Source organism: Vicia villosa, linkage group LG2, assembly GCF_029867415.1.
Source record: "Vicia villosa cultivar HV-30 ecotype Madison, WI linkage group LG2, Vvil1.0, whole genome shotgun sequence".
Taxonomy (NCBI): Eukaryota; Viridiplantae; Streptophyta; class Magnoliopsida; order Fabales; family Fabaceae; genus Vicia; species Vicia villosa.
The window spans coordinates 129,644,441-129,662,969 of record NC_081181.1 but is presented as its reverse complement, the minus strand read 5'-3'; the positions used below and the strand labels follow the sequence as shown (position 1 = coordinate 129,662,969).

The following is an 18,529-nucleotide window of genomic DNA, read 5'->3' as shown; positions in this document are numbered from 1 at the left end:
AGAAATAAGAGATCCTTTGGTGAGAAATATCATGCGACTGTATATAATAGGATTGAAAATTCAATAAACTTAAATTCAGTTGCAGGGCTATGAAACAACATAAAGGTTAAAATTACAGATACATCATCTACATAAATTTAATTGCAGGGCTATGAAACAACATGAAGCTTAAAGTTACAGATACAGAGCTATGAAACAACATAAAGGTTAAAATTACACATACAACAACTAACATAAAGGGGAAATACTAATGACTGCATTAGTCAGCTTGCATCTCACCATGCTGTGTCTAGCAAATTATACATATATATGTGGGGAGAACCAGCAGACAATGACCCAGTGGCATGGGTCTCATTCACAGGCTGGTTTTGTATCAAAGCTGCTCAAGCATATTGCAAATGCTTGGAAGGCAGAGAGTGGATACCGATAATCCATAGTAAATATATCTTTTCCAATTTTTCCAAACTGCAAGATAACCTTTTCTTGCTCTGCGGCAGAAACATTATGAGATGGCTCAACAGCAGCCACAAGTTGAAAGTTCTTAACCGAAGCCACTGTAACACGGCCCTTGAAGTTTAGGCACCAGCATTGCAGCTGTTCATGCCATCTGGGAGACTTGTTTTTAAGTACCAGAGAATCAATTGGGCCTTGGCTCTGTACCGGCAGCATCTCTGAGAAGGTTGAATTGCTTAAATCTCCAATTGGACCTTTACCTTTTGGTGCTGGGGCGGAACAAAAATGTTCATCAGTAATTTGAGGAAAAGATGTAGGAGTTGGAGCATTGCCCCCTTCCTGAACAGCTGAGACGGGTATCGAGGTCATGATGCAGTTCATTCTTCTGGGCCCTCTCGTGCGGAGAACATTCAGCTCATAGGCAACGGTGCTAACAACATAGTTACATGCTGAAACTCTTGGAGATACCTGCTTAGAATGGAATCTCCTACTGGACCGACTAGTTGGTTGAATTCCAGCTCCATGTGGAGGTTGGCTGTCATATATAGTGAACTTGGTGCCCAAAAAATTAGACCTGTTAATTTATTATATGTTAGAGATGGAAATAAGAGCAAGGTGGAAATTTGAAAACTGGGCAAGTAAAATTTCTATCAACCAAAACATGCCTGAGTTTTCCAACGTAGGCATTGCTGGACCGAGAAAAATCATCGGCAACCAAAGATATGATGAAGTCTGTGCCTGTTGCCCTCCTTATCTTTTTGGCAGCTAATAGCAGCTTATCAGTCTCATTTTCAGCTGTATAAGAAAAAACAAAAGAAAACAAGTTTCTCAAAATATCAGTCTCAAGAGTTCAATCTCTATAATTCATGAAGATGAGTTGAACGGAGGAAAACAAAGCACAAATGGGCTGAGATGTATCCATAGGTTTAGCCAATTTTGCTTTAACTTCAATCCAAAAAGGAAAAAGAACATTTTTTCGTTGTTTTCTATGACTCATTATTTACTTTTATTATGACTCCAAAGAAATGCATTTGTATTTCGTCATTGAAAGAAGAAAAGTTCATATTTATACATTTAAAATTCGGCAGCCTCTAGGGTAAACACTAGCACATTAAATCGCCCAAGCCTCCAACAACTAACACCACTCCTCAGAAGTAGAACCTCGCGATCCTCATCTACCCGCGTCAGAGACAGTGACTTGATTAGTGCTAGTTAAACAAAAATAAGGGGAAGCAAATGAGTTGAGTTGAGGCACCCATACTCCCAGCTCCCTTTTTGTCAAATCGGCATTGAACAAGTCGTTTGTCAACTATGAGGCAAAGTCAATCGCATTACAGTTGCAAACAACTTTCAAGTGTCGGTCTAAAGTGGACTACGCCAAAGAATTTGCAGTACAATTTAGTACTACATTAAAAAAATAGATTTTGTATATTTATTAGTATTAAGAATTTTGAATATATTACAAGTGTGAACATGTGTGAATACCATGTAATTAATTTGAGAACAGTTCTCAAGATGATGACGTGATCACTGTGTAATGATTAACATATGAAAAATGCTACATATTTAGTGCAAGAAAATAGTAGTCCATGATTCAAAAACAAGATTGCATACTGATTAGAAAAAAGAATTAAAGAAATCGAGTAAATCTGCAACATCATCAGCATTAAAGCAAACTTACATGGCACCAATCCATAGTACAATAGATATGCAGAAGTTTCTCGGTCCCTCCTGATGAAGCACTGAATCGGAGAATCACGAGGACCCGGCTATTCATACACAAAAAGTAGAAAACATAAGATGCGAAACAACCTAAATGGAAAAGCAAAAAGTAAATGGGCCAAAAAAGGATTAAAGAATTAATCACCTGCTTTAATGAAATAGGAAATGTCAGCCTTCCACACTGCTCGGGAGTCTGGACAATCTCTCTTGTGACGGCCCTCCATGATTTACACACGGAAGCACAAGCAACGACAACAGCACGTGCAGGCCAAGAAGTCTCGGTCTCTTCTACCCTCCGAATTATATCAAGAAGCAATTCAGATGGTATATTTGCCCATTGTCCCTGCTGAATAGGTTCAAGTGACGTTAGCGTGATATCAGGAACAATGTGTGACTTCGTCCGACGCTGAGAATGCCTACTTCCTACACCTCGCCTCGACGTGTTACCAATCCCATCCCTCATTTCTTTAAGTTCCCTTACTATACTTCTCAACGACATTTTTGCTCAGCATATCAATTTTACTTCCACCACAAAATCTGCAAACATCAAAACAGATCCAAACTCATTCTCCACTCAGAAAATAAGAAAACATGCTTACCTCATGATAACATAAACTACTCCAATTTTTATAATGTTAACACCTATACACATGCTGATATTATAGATAACTACAAACTGAAAGTTCATCTTGACACAGATACATTGGATGCAGACATATCTCTAGATTCAATGCATTGAAACCCTAACTAACTACACAATTCCACACAAAAAAACAAAAATTTAAACCCAACATTCACAGCAATAAATTAAAACAACAAAATTAGTTCCCATTCATAATCCATTATTACAAAAGGTTTTCCCTCATCACAAAAACCTAACTTTAAGCAAAGTCTGCATTTTCGTGCAACAAAGTTAACACATTTTTCAATACAGCAACAACATAACAAGTAAATAACCTAATTCATCTTCTCCCACCCCCAAAATATAAACAGCAAAGAATTTTACTTTAAAAAAAAAAAAGCAAGATATGGTCTCAAAGATCTACAAATTCCAACAATAATCATCAAAAATGCAGAAAAAAAACATCAAAAACAATTATCTTCAAAATTAGGGTATTAAAACAATCCAACACCTGCAAAACCATCAATCAAACCAAATCAGCTAACAAAGTTAAACCTCCGGAAGCAGAACCGTGATAGAGACTTCAAAACAGCGAGAAATGAAGCTTCTAGAGCCCGGATCCATAAACAAGAGGAAGCACCAAATCGAAGAAACAGGTGCCGAAAAAGACGAAGTTTCGGTCAGATTAATTTAATTTAATGCGGTGAAGTAAGAAGCTAAGAAGATGAAGGAGGCGGTGCAAGCTCCGGTGAAAATCCGAAGAGTTCCGCCGCCAACACCACCGTATATGAGAAATTTGTAACCGGAATGGCGTGGCATAAGTCGGATCCAGCCTTTTTTATGTTAAAAAATCTTATTTTAGTAAATAAATAACGTTGCAGAAAGCGAACCATAATTTATTTTTTTATTTTTTATTTTATTAATTATTATATTATATTATTGGAGAGAATCCAGTACCATAATCTACATTGCTCCCTAAATCTACGTTCTGACACGTGGCAACCATGTCTCCCATTGTTTTCGGGATTATGAATCTAGTTTAGGAGTAATTAACGTATTCCTGTCTCAATCTTTGGAAAATTGAAAGATATTATTTATTCTGAAATAAGTTTTTTTACCAATAAGGCGATTTTTTAAGATAAAATCATTATTAATTTATTTATTATCTTTGTATTATTAATCATGTTTTAAATTATTTTTATGTTCATATAGAAAAAGAAATAAATTACTGCTTTTTAAATATTTAATATTTGTTAAAGTTAAAAAAGGTTTAAATTTAAAATAAATTCTTAATATAATAAAAAAATTATTGATTTGTATTGCTTTATTGAATATTATTGAATATACTCAATAATATGATTATTTTTGTCTTCATGACAAAGATGATTTAGTAAAATTATGATGTAATTACTCAATTCAAAATTTGTTTCCATTTTCAAGATATTTTATAAAATTTAAGTTTGAATGAAAAAATCAAGAGTATGTTTGTCATAGATTTTTTCTAAATTCTTTTTCTTAAATTTAAAATTTTAATTTAAAATAATAAAAATTAAGAGTATGTTTGTCATTCACAAAATTATTTTTTCATTGAAATGTGAGATTTGCAATCTTTGATCTTGGAATAAAAATTCAACAAATCATACTTTTATGAATAAAATAATATAAAATAATTTGTTAAAATCATGTATTAAACATGAGAATAAATGAGATTCAATGTTATATTCTTGAAAATAAACCAACACCTATTTAAATCAAAACAATTTTGATCCTCCTTTATATTTTGTGCTTGATAAGGATGATGATTGGTCTATTTATAATTTATATGTCATTTATAAAATGTAGCAAATAATTGTATAAAAACTTTAGAAATAAAAAATATAAATTTAATATAAATTAATAATTGACAAATCGTCAATTTTTGATAAAAATAGTGAAAAAGATGTCAAACAACCTCTAAAGATGTCATTAAAAAATAGACATGGCATTAAATTTTATGTAAAATTTGAAAATGGAGACAAAATTATTTGAATTTAAAATATGATACCAATAGTTAGTTGGTTCAGTGGTGATTGACGCTAGACCTGGTAGGGAAAACCACGGTTTGATCCTCCGCAACTGCGATCGGGAGGGGGATGGAAAAAATATGATGACAAAAAAATAATATAAAATAAATATTACTTCAAACTTATGTTTATAAATTAGAAATAATAATTTTAATGTTCAATAAATTAAATATTTATTGTTAAAAATTAAAGAAAAAATTTGAAATTTTGTTATTTAAAAAAGTGGTAGAAAAAAAATGAAATATTTAACATTATTTTTAGAAAAATATAATAAATGAGGTATAAATTACTAATATTAAATTTAAGGTATTATAGATATTTCTAAAAAAATTCAACAATAACCAAGTTTTTCAGTTAAATTCCCTTAATAACCATGTTTTCTCATAATTTATCCAAATAATCAGGTTTCGTTTTTTATATAAGAGGCGGCGCTATATGAGATGGCGCATGGGTGGAAAAGTTAAAGGTAGGCGGCATATGAGATGGCACATGGGTTCAATGCAATTTGGAGGAGCCATCTCATATGGCGCCTCAGTTGCTTTTTGAGACATGTGTCATGTGAGATGGTGCCTAAGTGTTGCCTATAGGAAATGGGTTTATATTCATCGCCATATGAGATGGCGCCTCCTCGCATAGCTTGCATGCATATGTCATCTCATATGGCGCCTTGGTTATGCGTGCGCCATCTCATATGGCGTCTCTGTTGCTTTTTGAGTGGATGCGCCATATGAGACGATGCCTCCTCTTATATCAAAAACAAAACTTGGTTTTTTGGGTATACCATGAGAAAACATGATTATTGGGGGAATTTAATTGGAAAACTTGGCTATTGATGAAAAAAATTGAGATTTCCATTTGGATCTTCCTCGTTCCAAGTATGAGGATTTTCTCCCCTCCTTCTTCTAGTGATGCTTTTATTGATTATTTCATCTCCAAGAATTTTTTTGACAAGTTTACTGTAGGAGTTGAGACCTTTATGGATTCAACTAATCAACAAATGCAATCAACCAACGAACTACTCCAAGCCAACATCCAACAACTTGAAAACATATTCACAATCCAACCCTGTAAGACCCGTAAAAGTACGTTAGTGTGAATTAGAATTTGAGAATATTAAATAGTATTATGCTATTTTATTTTATCGATTATTTTTATATAATTGTCTATAAATAAATGAGACCATGTCGAAGTGCTACCAAAACTCGATTAATATTAGCACCATGCTCTTGTAGTTTTAATTATCCATGCAAAATATTTATATTTTATCAAAATTTAAATAAGAGTTTTACTGACTGACCGGTTGAAGCGATTTGACACCGTGTGAAAAATTAGCAGGCAAAATATTTCGAGTTTCAACTTGTACCAGACTATTTTACTAATCTATGTTGCGCGTAGATCGTGTTGGTAAGCTCGATTTATTTTTCGACGCCATTTTACGGTGTTATTTTCACTTGTCAGAATTTATTTAACCGGGTATTTCATTTTTGGTTTTGATCATTTTTAATCTGTTTTATTAAACTTCATTCCGCGTAGATCATTTTTATATATTTATTTTTATCTTTCGATCAAACGCGCGTTCGACTGATATTGATTCCGGGTCTTTTCTAGGTGTATATTTCGGTTAAAACATCCATTCCAATTCTTCTTGCATTCGTTGGCCAGTTAAAATATACAAGTAAATGGATAAATATAACTTTCAAATAGTAACTAAAATATCTAGATATTTTCAAAATATATTATTATTTTATTATATTATCATATATTAATAAATAATAATAATTATTATTATTTATATATATATACACATGTGGTGCAGGTAAAATCACAAACTCAGTAACTATCTTCTTTCAATTTTACATTCCCTTCTTCTCTCTCTGCAAAATAGAAACAACTCATTCTCTCTTTCTCCAAACATAACTCCGCCGCCCCTTTCTTGCCGTTTCCGACCACCAGCCCAAACAGAAAAAGTACCACCACCACTATTACCCTCTCTTTTCCCTCTTTCTTGTAGTATAATTTAATTTTAGATTAGAACAGTTTCAAAATTTCACATCTCCACCTTCTCTCTTATTTTCCGGCCACCATGGACTCCCTAAGAGAAAAATAAACTGATAAATCTCTTACTCTTGTTAATATTTATAAAACTCACAAATAAAATTCATGATCGGACCACCCCCTACTAGAAACCACCGTGCCGGAATTTACTGCCACCGTGCCGGAAGTACTATGACAATTGTTTGGACTCCTCTACAGTTTTCTTCTCCATCTGCTTGGGTGGGTTTTTCATCTATTTATTAATTTTGAGAAAATTAATTAATTATAAACTTCATCACTGACTATAATTATTTTCTGGTTTTATGGTTATTATATTCTGGTTTCTAGTTTGGTACATGTAAACTAGTATAAACATCATATTTGAAGTTTTGTTAGAAAACCTTTGATTTAATTTTAAAACATTTATTAATTTCTATCTCAAATCAAATCTGCCCATGTTTTACGTTATAAATTAAAATATGAATAAGTTTCTTATTTTAAATTATTATTTTATATTTAAAACATTATTTAATTTTAATAATAGAATTAAACATTTATATCAAATGTTAATTTAATCTTTTGTTAACGAAAAAATATAATTTAGTTTGGAATATTTGAAATATAAGTTTAATGGATAAATATGGTATATGTTATTCATTCTTATTTAATTAGAGTATGGTTATCGTAAAAACAAAATATTTTAAAAGTTATATTTAGTTACGTTTTGGCAAAAATTGTCTAGATGACAAAGAAATTGTAAAATGACTATTTTAGAAGTTAATTAATGGTTATTCTAAATTAAAAATAGGAAATACTATTCTAACTTTGAATTTTTAAATTATTCTTAGAATAAGACAAATTTAATTTGATTTTAAAATGTATGAACTCTGGAACTTTTGAAAATGATCACAGTATTTATTATGAGTTATAACTAGTCAATTTTAGAAGTTACTATCATTATTCTTTTGATAAATTATAATTTTAAGTTAATATTGGTTAATGATTTTAAATTTAAATTTAAATACTATTTTATTGTGAATCATAAATTTTCTTAGAATATTATTTAGATTTATAATTCGGAGTAAGTATTTATAAATTAATAATAATTAGTGATTTTAACTTCAATTTCAAATGGTATATTTAATTGTTTATGATAAATAAATAAATAAAAATAATTTTAATCTAAATAGGATCATAGTATTTGACACAATAGAATGTTCAAAATAATAAATGATTTAATCTAGTGAATTAGAAACTTCTTTGAATTAATATTTTTAATATTCTTTTAAGAGAAAAACAAGTTTCTGTTTGAAAATATATATTTTTAATAAAAAAAATGATTAGGTAAACGGTAATAAAATCTAAACCTAATTGATTAGGTAAGTGGCCTAGATAAAGCTATAATTATGGATGTAGCTGAATTATATTAACTTAAGTTGTGTATTTTAAAAAGGTTGAAAGTATGAACCAGACATGAGACTTTGTCGAGAGACAGGTTGTGCTCGCATAACGTAAGTTGAACGTGTGGAAAGCTTGCCAAGGTTAGGGCGCTCTCTAACTATCTCATGTAGACTGGAAATGTCAAATACTTGAATGCATGTGTAATTGCTTTTGATATGAAATTGTGAGTTGTTTGCTTGATTGTGTGATGCTACTTGTGTGCCCAGTCTGGGATGTGTGTTTGTATTATGATGCTAAATTTGTGAATGTGTTTTCATATGATTTTGGATAAATATATGAATTGATTATTGAGAAATAATGATGTTGCATCTGTATATATATGTGATATGTGTATGCCAGGTGGGCTATTTGAGATGGATCAATTATGACCATGAAATACCTAAGTTGTGATACATATATATACTCATGCATTTCATAGTTACGTGGCTACCGGAGAGGAGTCACGAGGTGCACACCGGAGAGGTGGCACGGGGTGCGTGTCCGAGAGGGAACCACCTTATCCCGAAGTGGATCATTGAGTCTGATTGATGGGTAGATACCTATCACCTTAGTGGTGCTAAATCTTGAAGCGATACCACGACCCTTTGCGAAGGGATTGATATTCCGGAATCATGCATGTGAGGAACCCGGTTAGGGCGATCACACTCATATAGAGTCTGCATTGGTAGGATATTCGTGCATTTTATATTACACTTGTTGAATTGATATGTTGTTGATTATATGTTGCTATGTATTGCATATCTCGTATAGCGTATTCTTGGTTTATATGTTGTATTTAGATGGTGACCCTCTACGTTATCCATGATCTGGTGCTGGACGCCCAGGTTCTTTTTAGATTGTGAGATTCGCTATTATCACGGTGGCCTGGAGTCATATCAGGAAGACGGCCAGTCTGGTGTTGATAAGCGGGAGGCTTGAAGTTGTTGCGGGTCGTTGCTACCCAACCATCTTCAGTTAGAGTCCAGTGATCAGCTTAGGGGTTGTTGTTGGGGTCTCTTTTACTCTTCCTCATTGTTTTCTCTGTAACTTGTATATGGTAAACCCTGCTTATTTATTTGTTGAAATAAATGTTGTCATTATGTTCTTCTAGACAGGATGTTTGACTTGTGTTCTTAAACATTTCATTGAGAAAATAACTTATAAAAGAGGCCTTGTATTCTAATCATTCTCTTACAAAAACTTTACTCTGATTTATTTTAAAAATGATCGCAAATGTTTTTATTTCAAAGACTTTGTTGTTTAAAAAAAAAAAAAATTTACACTCCCGCTGTTAAAAATCGGGGTGTTACAATGTGGTATCAGAGCTTCGGTCTAGATTTCCATGGGGTTATGTGACGGGTGTTCTAAGCTGATCAAGTGTCGGGTTTAGTGGGACTAAGTAATTAGAGTCTTATGTGTTATATGTTTCGTGTCTTGAGTCAAGCATGCTATATGCTTAGGTAATCGACTGTTTCTTAGCTAAAGTTAATGTACCATATGATACTTTAGTAATAAGGATTGTTAAAACCCTAGAGCATTAGTCGACTTTGGTCGACATGTGTCTCTGAATTCTTTGGAGGTGTTGGTCTAGAAGGGACGAGATTGAATTGAGTAAGAAGTACAAGGTATTTCTGCACTAACTATATGGATTAGAAATTGCGTTGGTCTTCGTCACTCAAATATGCTGAGTAGGGACAAGTGGAAGTCAAGCTAACAAAGGATTGCAAGTAAGAACCTGATTTGAGGGGACCTTTTGAGAAATGTCATTGGATGTTCATTTTGGTGAGTTTGGAACGAGACGAGATGAAGTTATCAGCTACTAAGAAGATGTTTTCATTGTGGAATTGTGAAGCAAATATGGATGTCAATTGAAAACAATTACAATACTTAGATATCAATGAAGCGTCTTCTCTAGGAAGTAAGCGGGTATCGCAAGTTAAGAGTGATCAAAACTAGTTAAATTAGAAAACGATTATACGATTGATAGGTACTTTAAGGGTTAAAGTTTGGTTATTAAACTATGTTAGGTTTCTAACTAAAAGTATTAAGGATGAATCTTGTGACGATTGGAGGTAGGAGACAAAATATTATGTGGATAAGTGACGATATATACGTAGTTCAGGATATAGGGAGTAAAAAGGTTGGTATGTGATGGAGGTAGTAGTAGCACCATAAATTTTAGTAACCATAGGAGTTGAGATGTGAAAATGTTAAACTATTCAAGTCATAGATGAAAATGTTTTGGGATTTACTAGAAGTTTCATACCATGTGTAGACAAGGGTTCAATAGTAAGGATGTTAGGATGCAGAGAGTTAATATTAAAAAAAAAAACCCGGTACTATATAGTAGGATGTAATGAATGAATGTTTATGAAGTATTTGGAGTTCTTGAGGATTAAATTCTAGAGTTTGGTTTATGGGTTGAACATGAAAAGGAATAAATTACACCAAGGATTTATACTTGGGTAGTTGTCCTTTATTAGTTGAGCGATAAGATTTGAGATAATTGATTAGTGGTTAAATGTATGAATAAGATATGTCGATTTGGGATGTAATTTGTAGCGATATTAAGAATATAAGTTTGGAGATATTTGCACATAAAGAGAAATTTACTAGGAATTTGGAGAAACTCTTTAAAGCGTTAGATTGCAGAGAAATCTATTGGTTGGTACCTTATAAAGGTTAGAATAAGAAATTGATGAGTGAATAGACGTGCCAAGATGATTAGCAAGAACTTATGCAGAAAATATTGGTTCGTGTTATAAAAGAATGTTATGATCTTCGGATAGTCACGATAATTAAAGATGTTGTTGCAATCAACAAGATAGAAGTTATGATATATTGGGGGAAACAATTATAGGCGGGTTGCTGCTGAAAATTTAAAGTTGTAAATGTCTAGATGATCGAAGAAGATCTAGTATAGGGTTATTTGGAGTTAGGATATCAAAAAGGGTGGTCTGTCACAAAGGATGATTGAAATGGTGCACAAAAAAGAAGTGATAAGGTAACTCACATTTTATAAGAGAGGTTGACAACCTTGTCGTTTAATTGGTCAAAATTAAAAGGAGTTGTGAGAAGGACTACAATGATATAGCTTAATAGGAAACGAGAAGGAGATTGAGTATTACATCAAGAATGTATGTTATAGATGATGAGGTGGTTGCGCTCGGACTTAATGTCGATATTTAAGAAGTGGTATAAGTGGAAAGAGACTAATATCACTATTGGAAATCTTTTATCACAAAGATAATGAGTATTGTATTTATAACTAGAAAGAAACTTACATAAATTTCTAAGGGAAAAAGTGTTGGAGATGCAACTCATGTTAGTCAAGAATTATTAGGGAAACAAGCTCTTTTGAGAAAAAGAGAATTTAATGGTATGAGGAAAGAAACTTAAGAGAGATTGAAAGCATGGTTGGGATTACACGAAAGACATGATGTGCCAATATTGACGTTCAACAAAGAGGAACATCTAATGTTAAGGAACTCAAGGTTAAGCTAAGTATTAATTTGGAAATAAGGCACTTGTGTTAAAGTAAGATGGAAGAACTTAAGACTAGTATGTGAATCTGTGTGTCGTAGATGACATAGTTTTGCATGTCTTAGGAAAATTAGGAGAGTTTCAATCACTAACCGGGCGTTGGAATGATATTATTAAGATTGTGATTAGGAATGAGATTCGAATGTGAACATATAGAGATCGCCATAAATTATGAGATTAAAGGGAAAACTAAGGATTTATAGACGTTGGAGAAGTTGTGAAGTTCTCTAGGAAGATGATGACTTCATCTAGAGCGAAACAGTTTGGATTATACTCGGTGTATTGGTATTTACTGTTTTGGAGGACACTCAATATATGTTCCTTGCTAAGTGAGCGTAAACAGGATTATGTAATGTGTTTTGAGCAATTGTGTCTCATTGACGAGATTGAAGTAGCAGGAAATTAAGGAAATGTTTAGTAAACGTCGAAGGAATGGGTGGATCCTTGTGCCTTGGATGACTTTGAGCACAATTTGCAAAGAACGCTATTGTAGTTAGGCAAGAATGGTTTGAGCCACCATCATGGTTGTCGGCTACCTATTGACAAATTGAGGAACTGATCACCCTTAATCTCTTGTTGATAGCAGACGGGATCATGTTGAATGGAATTGACTAGACTTTCCAACTTTGATAGTGTGAAGTTAAAGGTAATTTATCAAGAAGATAATTAGTTACCACTTCGCATGAACCTAGTGGAATGGGTTATGACGTGGAAGCTGGAAGATGACTTTGGAAAGTTTGATCATGAACCTAGGATCCTAGGAGACCCAGTGTTATTGAATGTACTCTTGTGAAAATGTTTTGAGTGGTAATATCATAGTGTGATGTTTCGCTTTGCGTCTAGAGTCCAAGTCAGTGCGACTTTGTAGAGGGTTGCAATAGGTACACAGTCGTGCTAGTGATGTCATTAGTAATAACTAATTAAGTTGTTACACTCGTCTTAAGTTTCGAGGACGAAACTTCTTTTAGGAGGGTAGTAATGTAAGACCCGTAAAAGTACGTTAGTGTGAATTAGAATTTGAGAATATTAAATAGTATTATGCTATTTTATTTTATCGATTATTTTTATATAATTGTCTATAAATAAATGAGACCATGTCGAAGTGCTACCAAAACTCGATTAATATTAGCACCATGCTCTTGTAGTTTTAATTATCCATGCAAAATATTTATATTTTATCAAAATTTAAATAAGAGTTTTACTGACTGACCGGTTGAAGCGATTTGACACCGTGTGAAAAATTAGCAGGCAAAATATTTCGAGTTTCAACTTGTACCAGACTATTTTACTAATCTATGTTGCGCGTAGATCGTGTTGGTAAGCTCGATTTATTTTTCGACGCCATTTTACGGTGTTATTTTCACTTGTCAGAATTTATTTAACCGGGTATTTCATTTTTGGTTTTGATCATTTTTAATCTGTTTTATTAAACTTCATTCCGCGTAGATCATTTTTATATATTTATTTTTATCTTTCGATCAAACGCGCGTTCGACTGATATTGATTCCGGGTCTTTTCTAGGTGTATATTTCGGTTAAAACATCCATTCCAATTCTTCTTGCATTCGTTGGCCAGTTAAAATATACAAGTAAATGGATAAATATAACTTTCAAATAGTAACTAAAATATCTAGATATTTTCAAAATATATTATTATTTTATTATATTATCATATATTAATAAATAATAATAATTATTATTATTTATATATATATACACATGTGGTGCAGGTAAAATCACAAACTCAGTAACTATCTTCTTTCAATTTTACATTCCCTTCTTCTCTCTCTGCAAAATAGAAACAACTCATTCTCTCTTTCTCCAAACATAACTCCGCCGCCCCTTTCTTGCCGTTTCCGACCACCAGCCCAAACAGAAAAAGTACCACCACCACTATTACCCTCTCTTTTCCCTCTTTCTTGTAGTATAATTTAATTTTAGATTAGAACAGTTTCAAAATTTCACATCTCCACCTTCTCTCTTATTTTCCGGCCACCATGGACTCCCTAAGAGAAAAATAAACTGATAAATCTCTTACTCTTGTTAATATTTATAAAACTCACAAATAAAATTCATGATCGGACCACCCCCTACTAGAAACCACCGTGCCGGAATTTACTGCCACCGTGCCGGAAGTACTATGACAATTGTTTGGACTCCTCTACAGTTTTCTTCTCCATCTGCTTGGGTGGGTTTTTCATCTATTTATTAATTTTGAGAAAATTAATTAATTATAAACTTCATCACTGACTATAATTATTTTCTGGTTTTATGGTTATTATATTCTGGTTTCTAGTTTGGTACATGTAAACTAGTATAAACATCATATTTGAAGTTTTGTTAGAAAACCTTTGATTTAATTTTAAAACATTTATTAATTTCTATCTCAAATCAAATCTGCCCATGTTTTACGTTATAAATTAAAATATGAATAAGTTTCTTATTTTAAATTATTATTTTATATTTAAAACATTATTTAATTTTAATAATAGAATTAAACATTTATATCAAATGTTAATTTAATCTTTTGTTAACGAAAAAATATAATTTAGTTTGGAATATTTGAAATATAAGTTTAATGGATAAATATGGTATATGTTATTCATTCTTATTTAATTAGAGTATGGTTATCGTAAAAACAAAATATTTTAAAAGTTATATTTAGTTACGTTTTGGCAAAAATTGTCTAGATGACAAAGAAATTGTAAAATGACTATTTTAGAAGTTAATTAATGGTTATTCTAAATTAAAAATAGGAAATACTATTCTAACTTTGAATTTTTAAATTATTCTTAGAATAAGACAAATTTAATTTGATTTTAAAATGTATGAACTCTGGAACTTTTGAAAATGATCACAGTATTTATTATGAGTTATAACTAGTCAATTTTAGAAGTTACTATCATTATTCTTTTGATAAATTATAATTTTAAGTTAATATTGGTTAATGATTTTAAATTTAAATTTAAATACTATTTTATTGTGAATCATAAATTTTCTTAGAATATTATTTAGATTTATAATTCGGAGTAAGTATTTATAAATTAATAATAATTAGTGATTTTAACTTCAATTTCAAATGGTATATTTAATTGTTTATGATAAATAAATAAATAAAAATAATTTTAATCTAAATAGGATCATAGTATTTGACACAATAGAATGTTCAAAATAATAAATGATTTAATCTAGTGAATTAGAAACTTCTTTGAATTAATATTTTTAATATTCTTTTAAGAGAAAAACAAGTTTCTGTTTGAAAATATATATTTTTAATAAAAAAAATGATTAGGTAAACGGTAATAAAATCTAAACCTAATTGATTAGGTAAGTGGCCTAGATAAAGCTATAATTATGGATGTAGCTGAATTATATTAACTTAAGTTGTGTATTTTAAAAAGGTTGAAAGTATGAACCAGACATGAGACTTTGTCGAGAGACAGGTTGTGCTCGCATAACGTAAGTTGAACGTGTGGAAAGCTTGCTAAGGTTAGGGCGCTCTCTAACTATCTCATGTAGACTGGAAATGTCAAATACTTGAATGCATGTGTAATTGCTTTTGATATGAAATTGTGAGTTGTTTGCTTGATTGTGTGATGCTACTTGTGTGCCCAGTCTGGGATGTGTGTTTGTATTATGATGCTAAATTTGTGAATGTGTTTTCATATGATTTTGGATAAATATATGAATTGATTATTGAGAAATAATGATGTTGCATCTGTATATATATGTGATATGTGTATGCCAGGTGGGCTATTTGAGATGGATCAATTATGACCATGAAATACCTAAGTTGTGATACATATATATACTCATGCATTTCATAGTTACGTGGCTACCGGAGAGGAGTCACGAGGTGCACACCGGAGAGGTGGCACGGGGTGCGTGTCCGAGAGGGAACCACCTTATCCCGAAGTGGATCATTGAGTCTGATTGATGGGTAGATACCTATCACCTTAGTGGTGCTAAATCTTGAAGCGATACCACGACCCTTTGCGAAGGGATTGATATTCCGGAATCATGCATGTGAGGAACCCGGTTAGGGCGATCACACTCATATAGAGTCTGCATTGGTAGGATATTCGTGCATTTTATATTACACTTGTTGAATTGATATGTTGTTGATTATATGTTGCTATGTATTGCATATCTCGTATAGCGTATTCTTGGTTTATATGTTGTATTTAGATGGTGACCCTCTACGTTATCCATGATCTGGTGCTGGACGCCCAGGTTCTTTTTAGATTGTGAGATTCGCTATTATCACGGTGGCCTGGAGTCATATCAGGAAGACGGCCAGTCTGGTGTTGATAAGCGGGAGGCTTGAAGTTGTTGCGGGTCGTTGCTACCCAACCATCTTCAGTTAGAGTCCAGTGATCAGCTTAGGGGTTGTTGTTGGGGTCTCTTTTACTCTTCCTCATTGTTTTCTCTGTAACTTGTATATGGTAAACCCTGCTTATTTATTTGTTGAAATAAATGTTGTCATTATGTTCTTCTAGACAGGATGTTTGACTTGTGTTCTTAAACATTTCATTGAGAAAATAACTTATAAAAGAGGCCTTGTATTCTAATCATTCTCTTACAAAAACTTTACTCTGATTTATTTTAAAAATGATCGCAAATGTTTTTATTTCAAAGACTTTGTTGTTTAAAAAAAAAAAAAATTTACACTCCCGCTGTTAAAAATCGGGGTGTTACAAACCCGATATCTAAAATATCTTATAACTTACCCTAGAGAAATAATTGGAACCCTAATTTAATTGTGTTCGTCTATTTTGTTTATGTTTTGATTTGTTTCTTGTTTTAACTCTGGTGTCTGTACTTTCTATTTCACAAGCACATTTTGATAAAATGAAGGTTTAATTAGTTACGAGGTCCCTTAACTTAATTTCATGTTTCACTTTAGTCCCTTATATAAAAAGTGTTACATTTTAGTCCCTTAAAAACTATTTTCTTAGCCAAATTTATACTTTCTGTTAAATATTGAGAAAAAACACTAAGTTGTGATTATGTGGCGTGACAACATGTCAAAAGTCAAAATAATGAGTCAGCAATTTAGTTAAGGGAGTAAATTGAACCCTTATAGTTAGTTAATGGGTCATATCAGGATAGTAACCAAAGTGTGATTAAAATGATCAAACCAAAATTTCATAATATTTTATCAGACCAAAACTGTTATTTACCATAATAGAATTTCATATCAAATGGAATATTGAGTTTAATGGCCTTAAATCAGAATTTTGCTATATTCTTTGATTCAAACCAAAGGAATTAAACCAAAATGACATTAAACATGTTCTAAAATGGCATAAGGTGTGCGCATAAACAACTGCAAAAAGTGTACACTGACACTACTGCAAAAGGTGTACACAAAAGACATACACAATTATGGTAGGCTTAAAACAAGTTTTGGACCTTTTTGAAATCTTATTTTCTTCTTTGGAATTGACTGAGTTGAATAAAGTGGTGGTATAGACTGAGTTGGTGTTGTCTGACTTGGTGGTGCAAACTCAATCTATTTTAATCTTATTGGCCTTTTTCATAAATTGAAAATATTATATCAATAAATAGATTGTTCAAAAAGAATGATATCAAATTTAATAAAAATATGCAATAGGACACACCAAATAGATCCAGAGACAAGAATATATAAAATTAGGGTTGTCCCAACTAACCTGTCTAGAAGGGAGAAAAGTATATCAATGACTAGACAGTCATAATGCATCAAACAAAAAACATTTAACAAAATATACACTTGAATAAAGGATCTAGATGAATACTAGGTTCTTTATAAAAATCTCGAATAGACTGCATAGTTATAGTTAGAATATTTCCCAAATTTGATTAAAACACTTGTCCACGTAACATTTAAGATAATTTCATCAAATGATTATTCAACTAAACTTTAAAGGTTGTTCAGATGTGAAATAACCCAATATTAATATGGATTATCGTACTTTCCCAAAACGGTGAAAAAAATTGGTGGTTTTAAAATACCGGCTTTTTGAAAAACTCATACATTTATTGGATATTTAGCAAGACTAAGAAATATTAGGTAGTTTGGTTTTCCGTTGTTGAGATTTTGCCGACAGTTTTGTACTATTGTGATTGCACTGACAATTGTGTGTGGTCGATAATGAGTTCAAACTTGTATAATTATGGATCACATGTTGTTGAAAACATCTTAGAATGTCTCAATATTTGTATATGAAGTTGTGTACTTCAACAGTGTGAAACCTCTTATTGATTTTCCGCTCCCTGAGGACACTGCTACTCTCGCTATTCCTATATCCAAATTGGATAATCTATTTCCCCACACTGGGAACAGAAAGGGGGATAAAACCGAGTTTCATGCACCATCGATTGATACTGAAGGAAAGGTGAAATGCAACAACATTAAGTTGAAAACTGATGAAGATTTGAATGTTGTGTAGAGAACATATCACCGTAGGCCAACAAAGGGACATATCGAGTTTAATGCGACGGTTTCTAGATCCATCGATGGTATAATCAAGATGTTGAAACATCCAGAATCATCTAGTAGTGTTTAAGATGAAATTTTGTTATTTATTATTGTTTTGTCAAGTTATATAATTGTCTGTGTTAAGTTATGTTAATCTCGCAATAATGAAATGTTATATGGTTATTGAATA

The 18,529-nt window shown here is 32.0% G+C and overlaps 1 protein-coding gene and 2 long non-coding RNA genes across 4 annotated transcripts; 2 read left to right on the top strand and 1 right to left on the bottom strand.

Annotated features, from left to right (window-relative positions):
- Positions 1–106: 106 nt before the first annotated feature.
- Positions 107–3,648, bottom strand: LOC131652089 (tubby-like F-box protein 5). Of its 2 annotated transcripts, none has more exons than XM_058921864.1 (5): positions 3,309–3,648; positions 2,321–2,712; positions 2,135–2,222; positions 1,119–1,248; positions 107–1,027 (listed from the first exon to the last, which is right to left on the bottom strand). In XM_058921864.1, the coding sequence occupies exons 2-5, from the start codon at positions 2,672–2,674 to the stop codon at positions 352–354; spliced, it is 1,248 nt and encodes a 415-aa protein (XP_058777847.1). In that variant the 5' UTR covers positions 2,675–2,712; positions 3,309–3,648; the 3' UTR covers positions 107–351. The 2 variants fall into 2 exon arrangements, with proteins under 2 accessions (XP_058777847.1, XP_058777848.1); XM_058921865.1 differs by having other exon boundaries at positions 3,353–3,648.
- A 3,049-nt stretch (positions 3,649–6,697) lies between these two features.
- LOC131652087 (uncharacterized) lies at positions 6,698–9,517 on the top strand. Its single transcript, XR_009298568.1, has 3 exons — positions 6,698–7,134; positions 8,348–8,435; positions 9,180–9,517. It is a non-coding gene; the product is annotated as an uncharacterized LOC131652087 (long non-coding RNA).
- Positions 9,518–13,627: 4,110 nt separating this feature from the next.
- LOC131646786 (uncharacterized) lies at positions 13,628–16,447 on the top strand. Its single transcript, XR_009297629.1, has 3 exons — positions 13,628–14,064; positions 15,278–15,365; positions 16,110–16,447. It is a non-coding gene; the product is annotated as an uncharacterized LOC131646786 (long non-coding RNA).
- Positions 16,448–18,529: the final 2,082 nt, after the last annotated feature.

Bases quoted from the DNA above. Each gene is read 5' to 3' on its own strand.
- LOC131652089 (XM_058921864.1), bottom strand. From the start codon at position 2,674: ATGTCGTTGAGAAGTATAGTAAGGGAACTTAAAGAAATGAGGGATGGG. The intron at 2,223-2,320 runs GTGATTAATTCT...GTGTATGAATAG, and splicing joins TTCCTATTTCATTAAAGCAG to CCGGGTCCTCGTGATTCTCC. The intron at 1,249-2,134 runs GTAAGTTTGCTT...TTTCTTATACAG, and splicing joins GTACTATGGATTGGTGCCAT to CTGAAAATGAGACTGATAAG.